The sequence below is a fragment of the Tachypleus tridentatus genome, chromosome 13, assembly GCF_004210375.1.
Source record: "Tachypleus tridentatus isolate NWPU-2018 chromosome 13, ASM421037v1, whole genome shotgun sequence".
In the NCBI taxonomy this organism is placed as follows: Eukaryota; Metazoa; Arthropoda; class Merostomata; order Xiphosura; family Limulidae; genus Tachypleus; species Tachypleus tridentatus.
The window spans coordinates 102,201,561-102,216,573 of record NC_134837.1 but is presented as its reverse complement, the minus strand read 5'-3'; the positions used below and the strand labels follow the sequence as shown (position 1 = coordinate 102,216,573).

General features: G+C 29.3%; 1 protein-coding gene across 9 annotated transcripts in view; it reads left to right on the top strand.

Moving 5' to 3' along the window:
• LOC143237503 (serine/threonine-protein kinase A-Raf-like) overlaps positions 1 to 15,013 on the top strand; it is a 61,178-nt gene that overhangs the window by 33,851 nt on the left and 12,314 nt on the right. For all 9 annotated transcript variants that reach the window (XM_076476843.1, XM_076476842.1, XM_076476837.1 and 6 more), the window contains 4 exons: positions 2,535 to 2,640; positions 7,411 to 7,574; positions 9,494 to 9,713; positions 13,153 to 13,192. In XM_076476843.1, the coding sequence (XP_076332958.1) occupies positions 2,535 to 2,640; positions 7,411 to 7,574; positions 9,494 to 9,713; positions 13,153 to 13,192 (530 nt within the window). The remainder of the gene's footprint in view (positions 1 to 2,534; positions 2,641 to 7,410; positions 7,575 to 9,493; positions 9,714 to 13,152; positions 13,193 to 15,013) is intronic.

Genomic DNA, 15,013 nt, shown 5'->3' with positions numbered 1-15,013 from the left:
TTTCAAAATTGGATACAGGTTACAAATGTATTTAAAATTTGCCAAGCATTTAAAGAAAAAAATAATTTTATTCCTAATTAAAAGCCCTTAATGTCTCTTTTCTTTCTGATTTTCTGCTTCCATTTCAGTAATGTTAACCACAATAAAATACTGTTTGTTAAACAGTTCTTGCCATCAATCAGGATCAGTGGCCAAGAGCATCACTTGCACTTTTGTTTGAATGGTTTTAAACCCCAATTGTTTTGCTCATAGCTTAAGTTCTCTGTCAGGCAGACTTGAACTATAAATTATTATATGAATTGCATTTGATGGTTTGTTTGAAATGCACTTTCTGTAACCCTAGCTATATTTTACAACCCTCACTGAAAATGTACTTGATAAAAAGGTTACAAAAGAAGACGTTATACTCCAGATAATTATAATATTTTTATCAAAATATGGAAATCTCTCCAGTATTTTGAAAATCTACTTATTGGTGTTTCACATATGATTGACTAACTTTTTTGTGTTTTTAAGTAGTAGTTTTTACATACAGAGCTTAAAATGAAAACATTTCACTTATTTGTTTAAAGCAAACCTTTGTCATAAAAAAAATGTAAAATAAACAGATCTAACAAGTTATTTCATTCAGCTGAGACTTTTGTGATTCACGATGATATGAAAAAGCTATAGTATTGTAACCTGGTTTAGCTGAAATGTTTATTGATAGTTTGTATTGAGAAAACATACAGAATTGAAATAGTGAATTTATTGTGTGTGTGTATATATAACTTTGAAATTTAACTTTAAAAAGTGTTAACCCTTTTGCAACGGGTTCAGTATATGCAAGTTCATATACACATTTGCACACATTAAGTATTTACCCTATGACTTTTGATACAGTGTGTGTATACCTTCACAAACTTTGCCAGATTTTTAGTAAAGATTTCTAGCTTTTTGTACAGAAGATATTAGATTATTTAATGGAATATTTTTACTAAAGATTTGTTTGTGAAAATTGTAGAGTCTGTGCCAAGTAATTTCATGTTATGATTAAAAAAACTTCTTCATTCCAAAAATCTCAAATATTAGTGTAATCTCTAAAACCTCCTGAATACATTTTAGACATTTGTTTTTGGTGAGACTTTATATTTTGTTATTTTCTGTACCCTATGTGGAGTCTGTCAATTTAAGGGCCTCATAACCATAAAAAAATTAAGAAATATAATTTTTTTTTTCACCAAGAATGACTACATATTATGACACGTACAAACGTTTTGGTCTAAATAGCTTAAGTAAGTCTCATAACATTATATATTTACATATATTTTTATTATATTGACCTTCCACTTATGCCTAGCTAACTTTACATAACTTGCATTGATGTGGTGCACGTGCATTCGTGTATCCAGTTATATAAAACTAACCTTTAATCTTCTTTATCTTGGCTGTGTTTCAGTAGATTAGTATTTTGTAATATGCAGTAACATTTAAATGATTATACAATAAAATTTGTGTAGATTATTACTGTTTAGAAATTAGGTAGGATACTTGCTTTCTTAAAATATAGAACAATAAATAAAGAAGTAAAGGAAACAGTTATCTCTTCTTGTTACAACCTTTGAACTCGGTTAATGCTGAACGTAGATTGCTAAGCCTTTTAAAATTTTGCACATGGAGGATATCAAATTTTTTTTCGGTTTTATATATACAGTTGAATAACCAAAAATATCATTTAACTATACCGATACCATAGAATTCCACTATAATTTATTAAGCTTAGTAACTAAACTGTACTTAGGTCTAAAGAAAGTATGAAACTTCAAGCAGATTAAAGACACAACCTACCCCTTTGAAATCTTGGATCAAGAGAATGTGGTAACTTTTTCATAGATTAAAATGGCTGAGAAAACCACAAGGAGGACATTCTGAGCTATCGATTGGTTATTCATGTGTCATATATTGTAGTAAGAGTACGTAAGGACCATTTCTCAAAAATAGAGGTGAACAGGGCCACTGTGTTTGATTCAGTACATTACATTAAAAAGATAAGAGGTTCTTATTTTATATTTTAACTTGTCAATATTGTTTATTTGAGCTCTTAATTTGCAAGAAACTGTAGACTTAATATTTTGACATCATAAACGTCTAATTTAAACATTGCTGCATTGAACATATGACTATATGTAGGTGAGTTCTTTTAATACTATTAAATTAAGAAATTAACTTTATATAATATTAAAGTTTGAATTATAATCAACAATTTGATTCCAAACTTGTTGAGATAAATTCATAAAATCATAGTTCAATAAACCTTTAAATGCAACTCAATAAACAAAATGAGATGGCATACAACCCATGACCCATTGCAAAAGGGTTAATAAGTAAAATTGGACCTTCTGTTATATAACATCAAGTTGTAAGTTATTGTTTCTGTGTTCCATGTGATTTCTATTTTATGATACCATCAAAAGACCATGTTGGTGAGTAACAGGTTTTGTTGCATGTTTCATTAAGTGCTTCCTTACTAACTGAATTTACTTGCTTGTATCTAGAGTTCGGCTAGATTGGGAAACAGATATAGCAACTTTAGAAGGAGAAGAAATTACTGTTGAAATAAGAGAGAGATTTCCTATCACAACTAGTATATCTCATAATTTTGTAAGTATATGTTTTTTAAAACATTAACTTATTAGGATTCATGAAATAAAACTAGTATAGTACCATGGTTTTGTAAGTTTGAAGGAGAAACTTTTTAAATTGTATGAATTATGAGTTTATATAATTTTACTAGTATGTAATAAATACTAATTATCAGTCATACTTTCTTAAATGCAAGTGATCATTAAGATCATTAAGCCTGTTCTTGCTCTATACTTGTGTCATTCTCCCCAGTTTCCCAAAAAATATGTAAATATTTGCTTGCAGGTATAACACATTTATTGAGATCAAACTGGATACAAGATGCTTTAATACAAGACATGGTATGGCAAATCAATAATTACTCTGTGAAGCATTAGAGATGATATGGCTGGTGGAGAAAATTTCACATGAAATTATAAAGTGCACAACAAACTTTATAACAGTTAATTTTTAAAAATCTCTTAATTTCACCTTTTTATCACAATTATTAGTTTTGGTTATGTTTTGTAAATGGTCAACAATGCCTTGGTAAAATTGCAAGAGAACTTCAATTACTTCATGAATATTTCTTAACTATATTTACTATGGAAAAACCCCAGATTTTCCACCTCTTTTTCTAAAATATTGACTTTTATCTCAAGTATTTTGATCTTCTCTAGACGTGGAAGATTGCCGTCAAAACTTTAATCAATTTATCGCATAATATCTTCTTGAAAAACCTCTTTAATAGCACCTTTTAATGTGTAAAACACTAATTTAAAACAATTGTATAAACATAAGCAACCAGCAGTTTCAGTTTTTTTTTTTCTATTGTATATATGCAGCTAATTTGTCCAGGGTTCCCCCCAGTAATTGCAACCCACTTTACTAACAGCCTTTCCATAATGGATACCTTTTTAATCTGTAACTCAACTGCCTTGTATCTAGGAACTGATGAGTATACTTAACTCTGCAATGTTGTACAGTCATTTACAACAGTTTGCTAAAGAATTTGTTGAAGTATTTGAATGATACCATAAAAGCATTTTTTGTGATGAGCCCACTGAAAACATTTTAGTAAATAATGCTGTATCATAAAAATGAAAAATAATAAATTTGCATGCTCAAGAAAACTACTTTTACAGTCTGATTTGTGATTACATACTTCACAATAAAATGGTAATTGTGGCATTGAGTACTTCATCAATTAACCGTAAAATAACATGAAAATTTCATTTTTTTTATTTTTTTTACAAGAGTGATTTTCAAAAGCTTATTGGTTAGCTTTATGTAAATTCTTTACAAACTTGTGTGTTATACTAGGCACTACCCACATTGATTTAATGTTTCTAATGCCCATTAGAAGACCATGTTGGTGAGTAATAGGTTTTGTTGCATGTTTCATTAGTTGCTTCCTTATTAACTGAATTTATTTAATCCCGTCTAGAGTTTGAATAGATTCAGATATAGACATAGCAACTTCAGAAGGAGAAGAAATATGAATAGTGTAGAAACTTTCACATGAAAATATAAAGTGCACAACAAACTTTATAACAGTTAATTTTTTTCAAAATCTCTTATTTTTACCTTTTTGTCACAATTAGTAGTTTTGGTTGTTTTGTAAATGATGAATAATACCTTTATAAAGGCATACTAGTTAAAATTATATAAACTAATAATTCATATAACTTAAAACTTTCTCCTTCAAACTTAAAACCATGGTAACATACTAGTTTTATTTCATGAATCCTATCTCATAGTGTATAATCAGTAGTTTTTCTAAAGGCAGCTCTTTTGTAAGACTAACCTATCAAAGATACTTTTTGGTAATGTGCAAGCTCTTTCCAATAGTATGTATTCAATAGAAATTGGTCTGCTTTCTGACTTTTTCTACCTTAATGTGGGATCGTGATTGTGAATATTTTACAATACCATTCTTTTTTAAAAATAGTGCCCCCTGTCACCTTTTGTTAAAGTAACTAATTTTTCTCAACCCCTGAAGCCTTTCTATTTGTTTTAATGCTGCTGGAAACTAATTATATATTTTTTCAAATATAGTTCTGTTATCCATTTATGTAACAAAGTTAAACTAAGGTATTTAGGACTATTTACAATCTTTATTTTTCTAAGCTCTTAATTTACCTTATATTCAACTTCTTTGCTTTTTTTTTAAACCTTTAAGAAAGTATTAGCAGTGGGATATCTGCTACGAGTTTATGAAACTTATGCTTATTGTAGCAAGCAGCAATCAGGTGTGATGGATATATTGTACTTCAGTTATTAAGTTCTGCCATTTCAGTTAATGTACCATTATTTGCCTATTTATATAGCCTCTCTGTGTGTCAAGCTCAATAACAAAAATGGCAAAAATTATTTGTCTTTGTTTAGCTTTGAAAATATTGCTACATAAGCCTGCCCTTTAATATTTTAGGTTTTGAATTGGATGTGATACCATCAACTTCCCTGTATTGTATTACTTTTAATTTTGGTATAAAATACGGTCATTAAGAGCAGCAGAGGTAACCTGGCACTGATATTTTGTTTAAAATCATTTATCTGACCATTCTTGCAAAAAAAGCTGTTTCCAGTGCATATAGGTTACTACATTTGGGCAATTCATTCTTCTTCAAGAAATACAGTGACAAGTTTAGCTCAGTGAAGGCAAGCAGTGTCATTCTTTAAGTTTATGTTATGACCAACTAAACTTGATTTTTAGCAGTACAAAGGATCAGAGGATGTAATCATTATGTGTGGCATTAACGCTTTCCAGCCAAGTTACTGGTAAAAGGCAATGCATGAATTTATGTCAGTAACTTTGGTATCAAACTGTAGACTGTAATTTAAATTTTTATATTATACATTACACAATTTTGTAATTTAAAAGTAAATATTAAAAAACACAGTCAACCATCAATTTTTGTGTCGCGTGGTATGTTGAATGCAGCACTGGCTGCACTTGGATTTTTGTGATGTCAAAATACCACCTCTATAGTTTTATAAGAATTAGTATATCAAAATTGCCAATGTATAAGACATAAATAACTAAATGACATCTTAGAATGTCTCTGTAATAGTTTTCTCAGCTATTTTCATGTGTTTAAAGACTGTCTCTTTCTTTCAAACCAAGATTTCAAGGAGGTTAGTTGTGTCTTTAGTCTACTCAAAATTTTATTATTTTTTTCTTTTTTAGATCTAAATAGAGTTTAGTTACTGAACTTGATAAACTATAATAGATTCTGTGGTATCATTAGTGTATTTTATGATTTTTTTGGAATATTCAAGTGTATGTATAAAACTTTAAAATATTCATTTCATTTTAATATCCTCAATGTGCAAAATTTTAAAAGGCTTAACAACCTACATCAAGCAGCAACTGAGTACAAAGAACACGACTAGAAGAGATAATCATTTGCTTTACTTCTTTATTTACTGTTCTATATTTTATGAAAAATAAGTTTAATAACTTATTTCTAAACAGTAATAATATGCATGCATTTTAATGTGTAGTAATTGAAATGTGACTGTATATTGTAAAAAACTAGCTGTGTTAAAACACAGCCAAAATAGGGACACTTTGTAAAGACCAAAGGTCAGTTTTATATTACTAGACATGGTAACATAAGTACACATGTGCAGTGTCATTCTTACTTCTGTATTGTTAGCCAAGTGTGGCTGAAAATTCAATATAATAAATATATACAAATGTATAAAATTATGATATTTAAACTATTTGTCTAAACGTTTTTTTTTAATGTTGTAATTATTGGCATTATAAAGAAGCCTAATTTATTTTTATTTTCTAGTTTTTATGGCAGATATGAGATTGGTCAATTCTTCTAAACACATAGAGGTTCATAAGTGAAAATAACAATCTTTTTTCCTTAAACATTTGATAATTGTATGGATATTGTAAAGGTTTTGCAGTCAAAATATAAAAATTTTTTAATGTAAAAAGTATTTTTGATCTTAAAATGAAAATTACTCTGCATGTTGGATAGGAAACATCCAAAAAGTAAAAAGGCTTAACAAACTTTAAAACACAATATTAAAAAAATGTATTTTTGTATGAATAATCTGCCAAATTGCATTAATGTGTGCTCACTAATTTAAAAGTTATGAAATGTAACCATTTTGTACTTTCTATAGTTTGAGGTCAGTCCCAGGGACTGAGCCCCTGCTGTAAGAGTTAATATTGTGCTGATGTAAGTAGTTAAATCTGGCTCATCTGTATTAAACAAATAATAATAAATAAATAAATAAAAATTGTTGCACATGCCATTAATTTATGGACATATTCTTGGCATCATTACATGTAAACTATTTTGTGCCTTGCTGTGAATGGAATTCAAATTATTAGGTTTCTAGCATATAGACTGTCCTTGTAAAGTCAGTTAATAGTATTTTAATGCTTTTATGACCATGAACGTCTGTTTTGATCACAGATAATACAGTATGATTGTATCAAACCAAAATTGACAGACAGTTGTCATGTGATGGCATTGTTGATGCTTTGCCTTGTCCAGTTGGTCTGGTAGTAGAACCACTGGTTTTAAAGTTGTTTTACAACTGTTAATGAAATTTACATTTGCTCAATGGCTTTTTCAGTGAAATGACAATTTACTTTCTTTTAGGCTTAACTATTGTTTATAAAAATTTTGCTGTAAACTATGATTTACCTTATGAAAAGTAACACCACTATAATGAACATTTATAATTTATATGAGAAGTGTTAAATTGTTGAGATTTCTATTACCTCATTTTTTGTTTATATTATTATTGTTGCATGTTTCAATGGTTGTCTTGTTTCAGGTTAGGAAAACCTTCTTCACCTTGGCTTTCTGTGAATGTTGTCGAGGTATTCTGTTTCATGGGTTTCGCTGTCAGACTTGTGGATATCGATTTCATCAGCGATGTGCTGGTGATGTACCAACGCTATGTCAACCTCTTCGAGTAGACAACAATATTTATAAGCAGTAATACTTCTTTCTTGTCATAGACTAGGCTATAAAGCTTAAATATATCTTTTAGTCAGTTACAAGCTTTAAAGTAGAGCAATTTTTTTATTCAATTATTATTAGTAGACCAGGTTAAATATAGATAATATTCTTTTGTTTTATGTCATGAAAACAGTTCATCGAACAAGGAATATTGGTAATACAAAATGTCATACACTGGTGTATAGTTGAAAATGTGAGAAAACATGCATACATATGATATTTAATATTGTTGTTCAGTGTAGTGTTTTAGTTCAGTAGAAAAATCAGTGCTGAAAATTCACAGATATTAAATCTCAAACTTATTAAAGAATTTTGTTATACAGTACACGTAAGCATGAGTAAATGTAAGATCTAGAATGTCAAGATTAATATGGTTCTATACCACAACCTGTTTTTGTACAAATTTAAACATTCTGTTTTTTTTTTAGATTTATAGTTCTGAAATGATACCCCTTGTATGGCCAATGTATAATATGAGTAGCAGATTGTAAATTTTTAATGATCTTGTAAAAGAGCTAAAACACTGTTGATCACTTTTTGTTAGACAAACATTCTCTCATTCAGTATCTCTTTGCAGCCTGTGTAAGTATTCATATGTTTATACTCATAATTAAGACTAATAGTTATGATTACCTAATATCAGTGTATTTGTGTAGTGGCACTGAGTGTTAATGTTAATGTGGTTGAACAGTACTAATAATCAGTATCTGGAATATGTATTTTTAATGAACAAAAGAGCTTCAGAGACATTGTTATTAATACTTTGCTTAAGTCATTCTGTTATTTAAAGTTTAAAGCATAATTTCTAGTTTGTCAGATATGCAGTAGTTGTACTGGCTATATAGCAACGGCAGAGGAAAAAGTGTATTTGTGTGTGTATATATATATTTGAAACTTTGGAAAAGTTGAACAGAGCCACAATGTTTGATATGTGTTTCATCTCAGCAAAATAAAAAGATACAAGGTTCTTATTTTATATTCTAGCTTGTTAATATTAGTAAATTGAGTTATTAATTTGTAGGAAACTATAGAGTTGGTATTTTAACATTGCAAACATCTAATCTTAAACAGTGCTGCATTCAACATAACACAACTCGCTAAAATCTATATTTAGTCATTCTTTTAATACTTTGCATTTTTATATATATATATATATGCACACACACACACACACACACAAGTGCAAAAAGGAAATGTAAGTAAGCCCTGAAAATGTTTGTACAAACTGCTATTTTTGTAATAAACTCATATCCGTATTTTAAATTGTTCATTGGATTATAATTAAAATTATGTTGGTATATTTACTGTTTTGTAAGGATAAATAACTACCCTTAAAGAGCAAGTAAGAATTCCTGTCAAAGGGTTACATTTTCCCTTATCTCTAAGTGACTAAGGAATACTAAATTTACTAAAAAATTAAGTTTATATTAATAGTGTCGAAAATCATTAATAAACAATTTTAGTGTGCATTCACAATTTTATTTATCAATAAAATATTGCACTTTGGTTGAATAAATTATTTTCAACTTTTGGTGAACTATCTGATACTGGAACATGTTGATACTCAGTTATTTTTGTTTTTGATGTTTTATAATTGGGTTCATCCATTTGAAAAGTATGGTTTTGTTATTTCAAGATATTATTGCACTTTTTTAATATTTAATATATTTTTTGCAGTTGTTTGAATGTGATTTATTTCTTCAATGTAGTCGGGAGTATACCTGCATAGTTTCTTCACTGTAATTGTAAATAACTTAAAACAATGTTTATTATTACCATGATCTGTTATTCTCTTTTTTAATTATATTTTGATTTAAGGTTTATATATATGTTCTTGTCATTTAGCTTAGTAATGTTTGGTTCACTTATTGTATGATATAACTTATGTTCTCTAGACTATTAGCTATGAATGAATCTTCTAGCAACATGATCCAGTCAACTGCAGGTTCATTTTCTCCATATGCACCTAACTACCAATACCTACAACAAACCATGATGATTTCTCCTCCCAGAAATGTACCCAGGCCTCACCCTCCACCACTAGGCCAGAGAGAACGCTCAACTTCAGCTCCTAATGTTTGTTATAACACGGTGAATCATGATATGACATTGGAGGTAAGGGACCAGAAATTTATAACTTGAGGGATATATCCACCCACAATTAATTTTAAATATATACAGACAGTTTTTGTTGTTTTACTTTGGTTTTGGAGCATGTGCCCACTAAAATGTTATGCATTATTGGTTCTTAAAACTCAGTTCTCATATGCACACTACACATCATACATAAAATAACGATTACAAAGATAAACTTTGTTAGAAAAGGCTACTGCACTTTTTATTACATCCAAATATCATAAAATTAGTATTGAAAAAAACAGCACCTCTAGAATTTAGAACATTTTCATGTACTCTGAGCATAGTTGTACAGCATAGCTCTCATGATTGATACAAATTGAATTTATATGTGAAGCTAAAATACTTAAAGTATGAGAGTTCCTGATCTATATTAAATAGTAACATGAACTCCACAACTCCACGTTCCCCAAATGATTTAAAACCTATTATGGCATGAATAGCAGTAGTTAGTTGTTCATAGGGCAATCACAGAGAAATAAAACAATAAATAGATGTATTTTATTAAACGTTTAACACAACTTTGGATAAATCAATGTTTCATACTGCAATTTGAAGTCATTCTAGGAGGGAAAAAATGATAATTTACCATACTGTGAAAAAGTGTTATGACAAAGTCAAAAGTTAGATTTCAGGCTACTTTCAAAGAACAATTGAAGTTAAATCACAGGTGATGCATTAAAATTTTATTAATTTTATGTTCAATGCAACAGAAATTTAGTGGAAGTGCTTAAGCTCAGCAAATAGTTAACATTTTGTGTATCCCTTTTTTCTTTAATAACTGCAAACAGTCTTTCAGACATTGTTGCAACATGTATATAATCAAAGTATCCTTTGGGGTTTTACTCCAAATGTCTTTAATATATTTCCATAAAGCTTCGTTGGAAATAACTTTTAATTTGTTAAGTTTTTGATTTGTCAGCTCCTAGATCTGTTTAATAGGGTTGAGATCGGAGTTGTGCGAGGACATTGCAACATTTGAATGATTCCAGTAGCTTTGTTTTTAGCTGAGCAACTTCTGCATGATTGGAGGAGCATTTGGAGTCGTTTTCTTCATGGTAGTAGAATTCGTTACCAACAATACACAAATTACTGGGTACACTGTGATGGACCAGTACCTGGTGGTAATTATGCTGGTCCATTATTCCTACTGTTTTTCTAAATATCTTCTGTTGCCTCAGCAGAAACACCCCCAAACCATCAATCCCACTATTCGTTGGTAAAAGAGTAGCCCAAGAGTTGACGGTGGGTGGTGATGACTAGCTGCCTTCCCTCTAGTCTTACACTGCTAAATTAGGGAAGGCTAGCACAGATAGCCCTCAAATAGCTTTGTGCGAAATTCCAAAAAAAAAAAAAAACTACCAGACTTGCAACCTATGCTTTGAACCAGATACTTCAAACTTGGACTCATCTGCCATAACCCCCCTTTTCCAATCATCAACATTCCAGTTTTTTTAATTTTTAGAAAATTTCAATTTCTTGACAATATTTGGAGATTGAACTAAAGGTATTTTAGCTGCTGAATAATCAAATATTCTGTTCTCATAGATTTTTTTGATTCTGTAGGTCTGGCACTTTTCTGTCATTTCTCACATGGTCATTTAACTTATGCTGCAGCTGAGTGTTAGTATTCCTTCTGTCCTCAGTGCTTTATAAGCAAAACTATTTAACATCAGTATCATTGAATTTAGGTATTTTACCACTTCCTTTCCTATTTTCACATTTACTTATCTCTGTCTCACAATCTGGGGTGTATTTGACAGTGTTTGCAGTGTATTTCAAGTCTGCACCAGTTTGTTAGATACTCCAACCATTATCATGTAAAGCTTTTATGAAATTCTGTTATACTTAGTCTTCTACATTTTTTGGCCATTTACTATACAGTGCTTAACACTGTTTTGATCAAGGATTACTTGTAGACTGCTAATAAAGTGATTTCTTCTAGCATATACCAGTACCATATGCGAGCTTCTTTCTATATAGTTAAGACATTGCATAGGGTACCATGACAGTTATTTCAGACCTCAAATTTCATCAGTACCTTCATTCATGTAGAACCTTTATGAGATTTTCTTCCTACAAATATATGGGAGTTCTAAAGAATGATTAGTATTCTCATCCTGACTCATTCAGTTTTCAACAGTGATTAGTGGAGTATTACCATAGTGTTGAATTTTATGATCTGTTATGGCATGGAAGCATTAGTCCTGTAAAATAGAAAGAATAAAACAAAATATTCTCTTGCCCTAACACTTGCACAGTACTGTAGATTTATTTTGATTTTTGTTTTTGATAGTAGCAGGATCACTCAAATTAACCAACATTGTATAGAGTTAGGTTGAGAAGATAATAGATAAAATATAAAGTTTCACTGAAAACAAATTTTTGAAATGTACTTAGAAGATTCGAGATTTGGGGATGAAGAATAGTTTTTTGTCGTAACATAGAAATCACTTCACGCTTGGACTTGTGACAAAACAGACTTGATATATTCACAGACAAATTTTCAGTAAAAATACTTCATTGAAAATCTAATTTTTTTATACACAAAAGACTTGTAATGTTTGTTAAAATTATACTAAATTTTGTGAAGATACCACATTAAAAATACAGTACAAATACTTGATGCAATCAAATGTGGAGACAAACTTGTGTATTTTATACTGAACCCATTGCATAAAGTGTTAAATGATTGATATTTAATTAAATTTTAGAATGAAAATGTATTACCCAGATTGAGACTGAGAAAGTACTGTACATTCAGTGTTAGAAAAGGCTCCTATGTACTCAGTAACTTGGAAATCTTTATCCTCTTCAGGATAATGCATTTTTTCATGCTTAAAGAAATAAAGTTAAGTATTGAGGGTTGTCCCTAACTTTATAGATGAATACTTCACTTCAGGAGCATGAGAGATTACTTTTTCATGTTTTGTCTACAAATTGCTACAAAAGCATATATTACTTGTGTTTTCCATCTTTATGTTTAAATAACTAAATGTATTTAGAAATACTTTGTTATTAAATTTTGAATTTACCATTGCAAAAGTGATTTTACGATCAGCAACATGTACTGAGTTAATAACTTATCAATAATTTCAGACTAGCAGTAACTTTTGATAAAAGAAAAACTCAGAATCAAAGATTTGTATTGTTATGTTTGTTTTTGTATGTGTTGTAGCATGTAAATAGTATAATCTGTTGCTGTTATTAGTTAATTGTATTGGTAAGTTTAATTTTTATAATATTACTGTGTTGGGTGTGTGTTAATGACTAAGAGAAGTAACCATAAAGTTTTATAAATATTGAATATAACCCATGTCAACATTTGGAAAATTTTTAAGGTTGAAGTTTTTTTTTTTCAAATTTTCAAGTGCTGTAATTAAAGCAAGTCAGCTTAAAGTACTTCATAATTTTACAGGAATTTGCACTTAGGCTTCGCTCACAGAATTCTTCTGGTGGTAAGTGTTATTTTTAGATTGTAAACATTAACTTTCTAACATGAACTTGTATATAACTAGGTATAAAATGCAACATTTTTATACAATACTTAATATTTTGATATGTGCCTACATTAGTTTCCCTGATATTTCAACTAAAACCATGCACTTGCAGCAATTACATGATTTTTCATTATACTGTCATTTCTCTGTCATGTTGAAACTAGTATACATTTTAATAGATTTAAACTCATGATATCACAAGTTTTGAAAAATGTATGTAATACAATAAAAATCCAACTGAAATCTACTAAAACTATTAATTACATAATTTTTTTCATACAACCTATAACAGGATAAACATGTCTTGACATAAAATTATTGAACTTTGGGTAGAAAAACTTATTAATTTCAGTATATTAAAATGTTGGCTTATTATTGTAAAGGATGTAAAATGTTAAGTGGGCATATTTTCAGAACTAAGTGATAGTAAAAAGTAAATAAAATCAACTTTCTAATGTAAAACTTGATTGTAAACAAAATATGATAATTTTTGCATTATGAAACCAGTGTTAAAACAGAAATAAGTTATTAGCTCTGACTAATAATCTTTTATGATATTAGCATTCTGTGCATGGAAGCTATTGTCATGCCCCTAGAATCTGTACATTTTTAACTTAATTATAAGTACTCTTAAATTGATAGTGCTGATGGATTTGAGCTCAGTAAAAACAGTACAACTAATGGTTTGGTTTAGGATACAATACTTAGAGTTTCAAGAATCTACATCATGGATCAAAGTCACATAGATAAAAACTCACCCTGTATGTATCATGATCTCAGTTCCCCATTTTCTCTGCTTAGTTGATTAGTCAGGGGTTTTAAATGTATAAATATAGTTATTGAGCTATATTTTGGGCAGGGGGGGATAAAAGTTATTAAATTATATTTAGAGCATGCATTATTACATTATACAGCAAGGAGTACTTTTTCTTCCTGCGAGATAAGCACAGCAAAATTCTGGATTCTATTTGCTTGGCATTCTTTGTGATTTGAGCTTTGACCTCACATTATTTCTTCACTTATATGAATATGCAATCTCTAGACATGAAAGTATATATTCCCATTTGACTTCTTTTGTACCTGAGAATGAGTTTGCCTGATGGAGGAATGCATTAATAGTAATAGTTACATTTATTAATTAGTACTTTTTAGAACTTTTAATGACATTGTATTATTCCTTACTAGCAAAGGAAAAAAATGGTGGTAGAAACAACAATAATAAGCATGGTAGATGTAGTTTTATTTATAGATAGACACAGAGAACACTTTCACAAAGATATGAACCATTCTTAATCTACATTGTAAAAATTGTATTTTTGTATGACTGAAACTTATTAAACATCAGTTGTCTTTCACTGAGAAAAGTACATTTTAGAACAAGTGTTTTGGCTTTCACCAGGTAGATTTTGCTCACCTTGACTCTGTCCAATAATAGTTCTAATCAATAATAGAAATTGAAAATAAAATTCCAAATGATTTCATGTTACTAGGTTTTAAGATTTTACAGAAATATTAGGAACATTTAAGTTTCAAAAACTTAAGATAATTCTCAAGTAGTTCTGTAATTTCTACATGAAATCTTAGATTTAATTATCATTATTAAACATTTTGAGGAAACTATAGAATTATTGAATTCTATTGAACCTAGTTTATTGAAGCTTTGATCATTGAATATAAATTTTGTTCTTGTTAAGTACCATATTGAATCCTCTCAATTGCTTTTAGTTTAGGTAGCTACAGGTGACATCTTTTAAAATTTAAAGATCTTACTAGTTACAC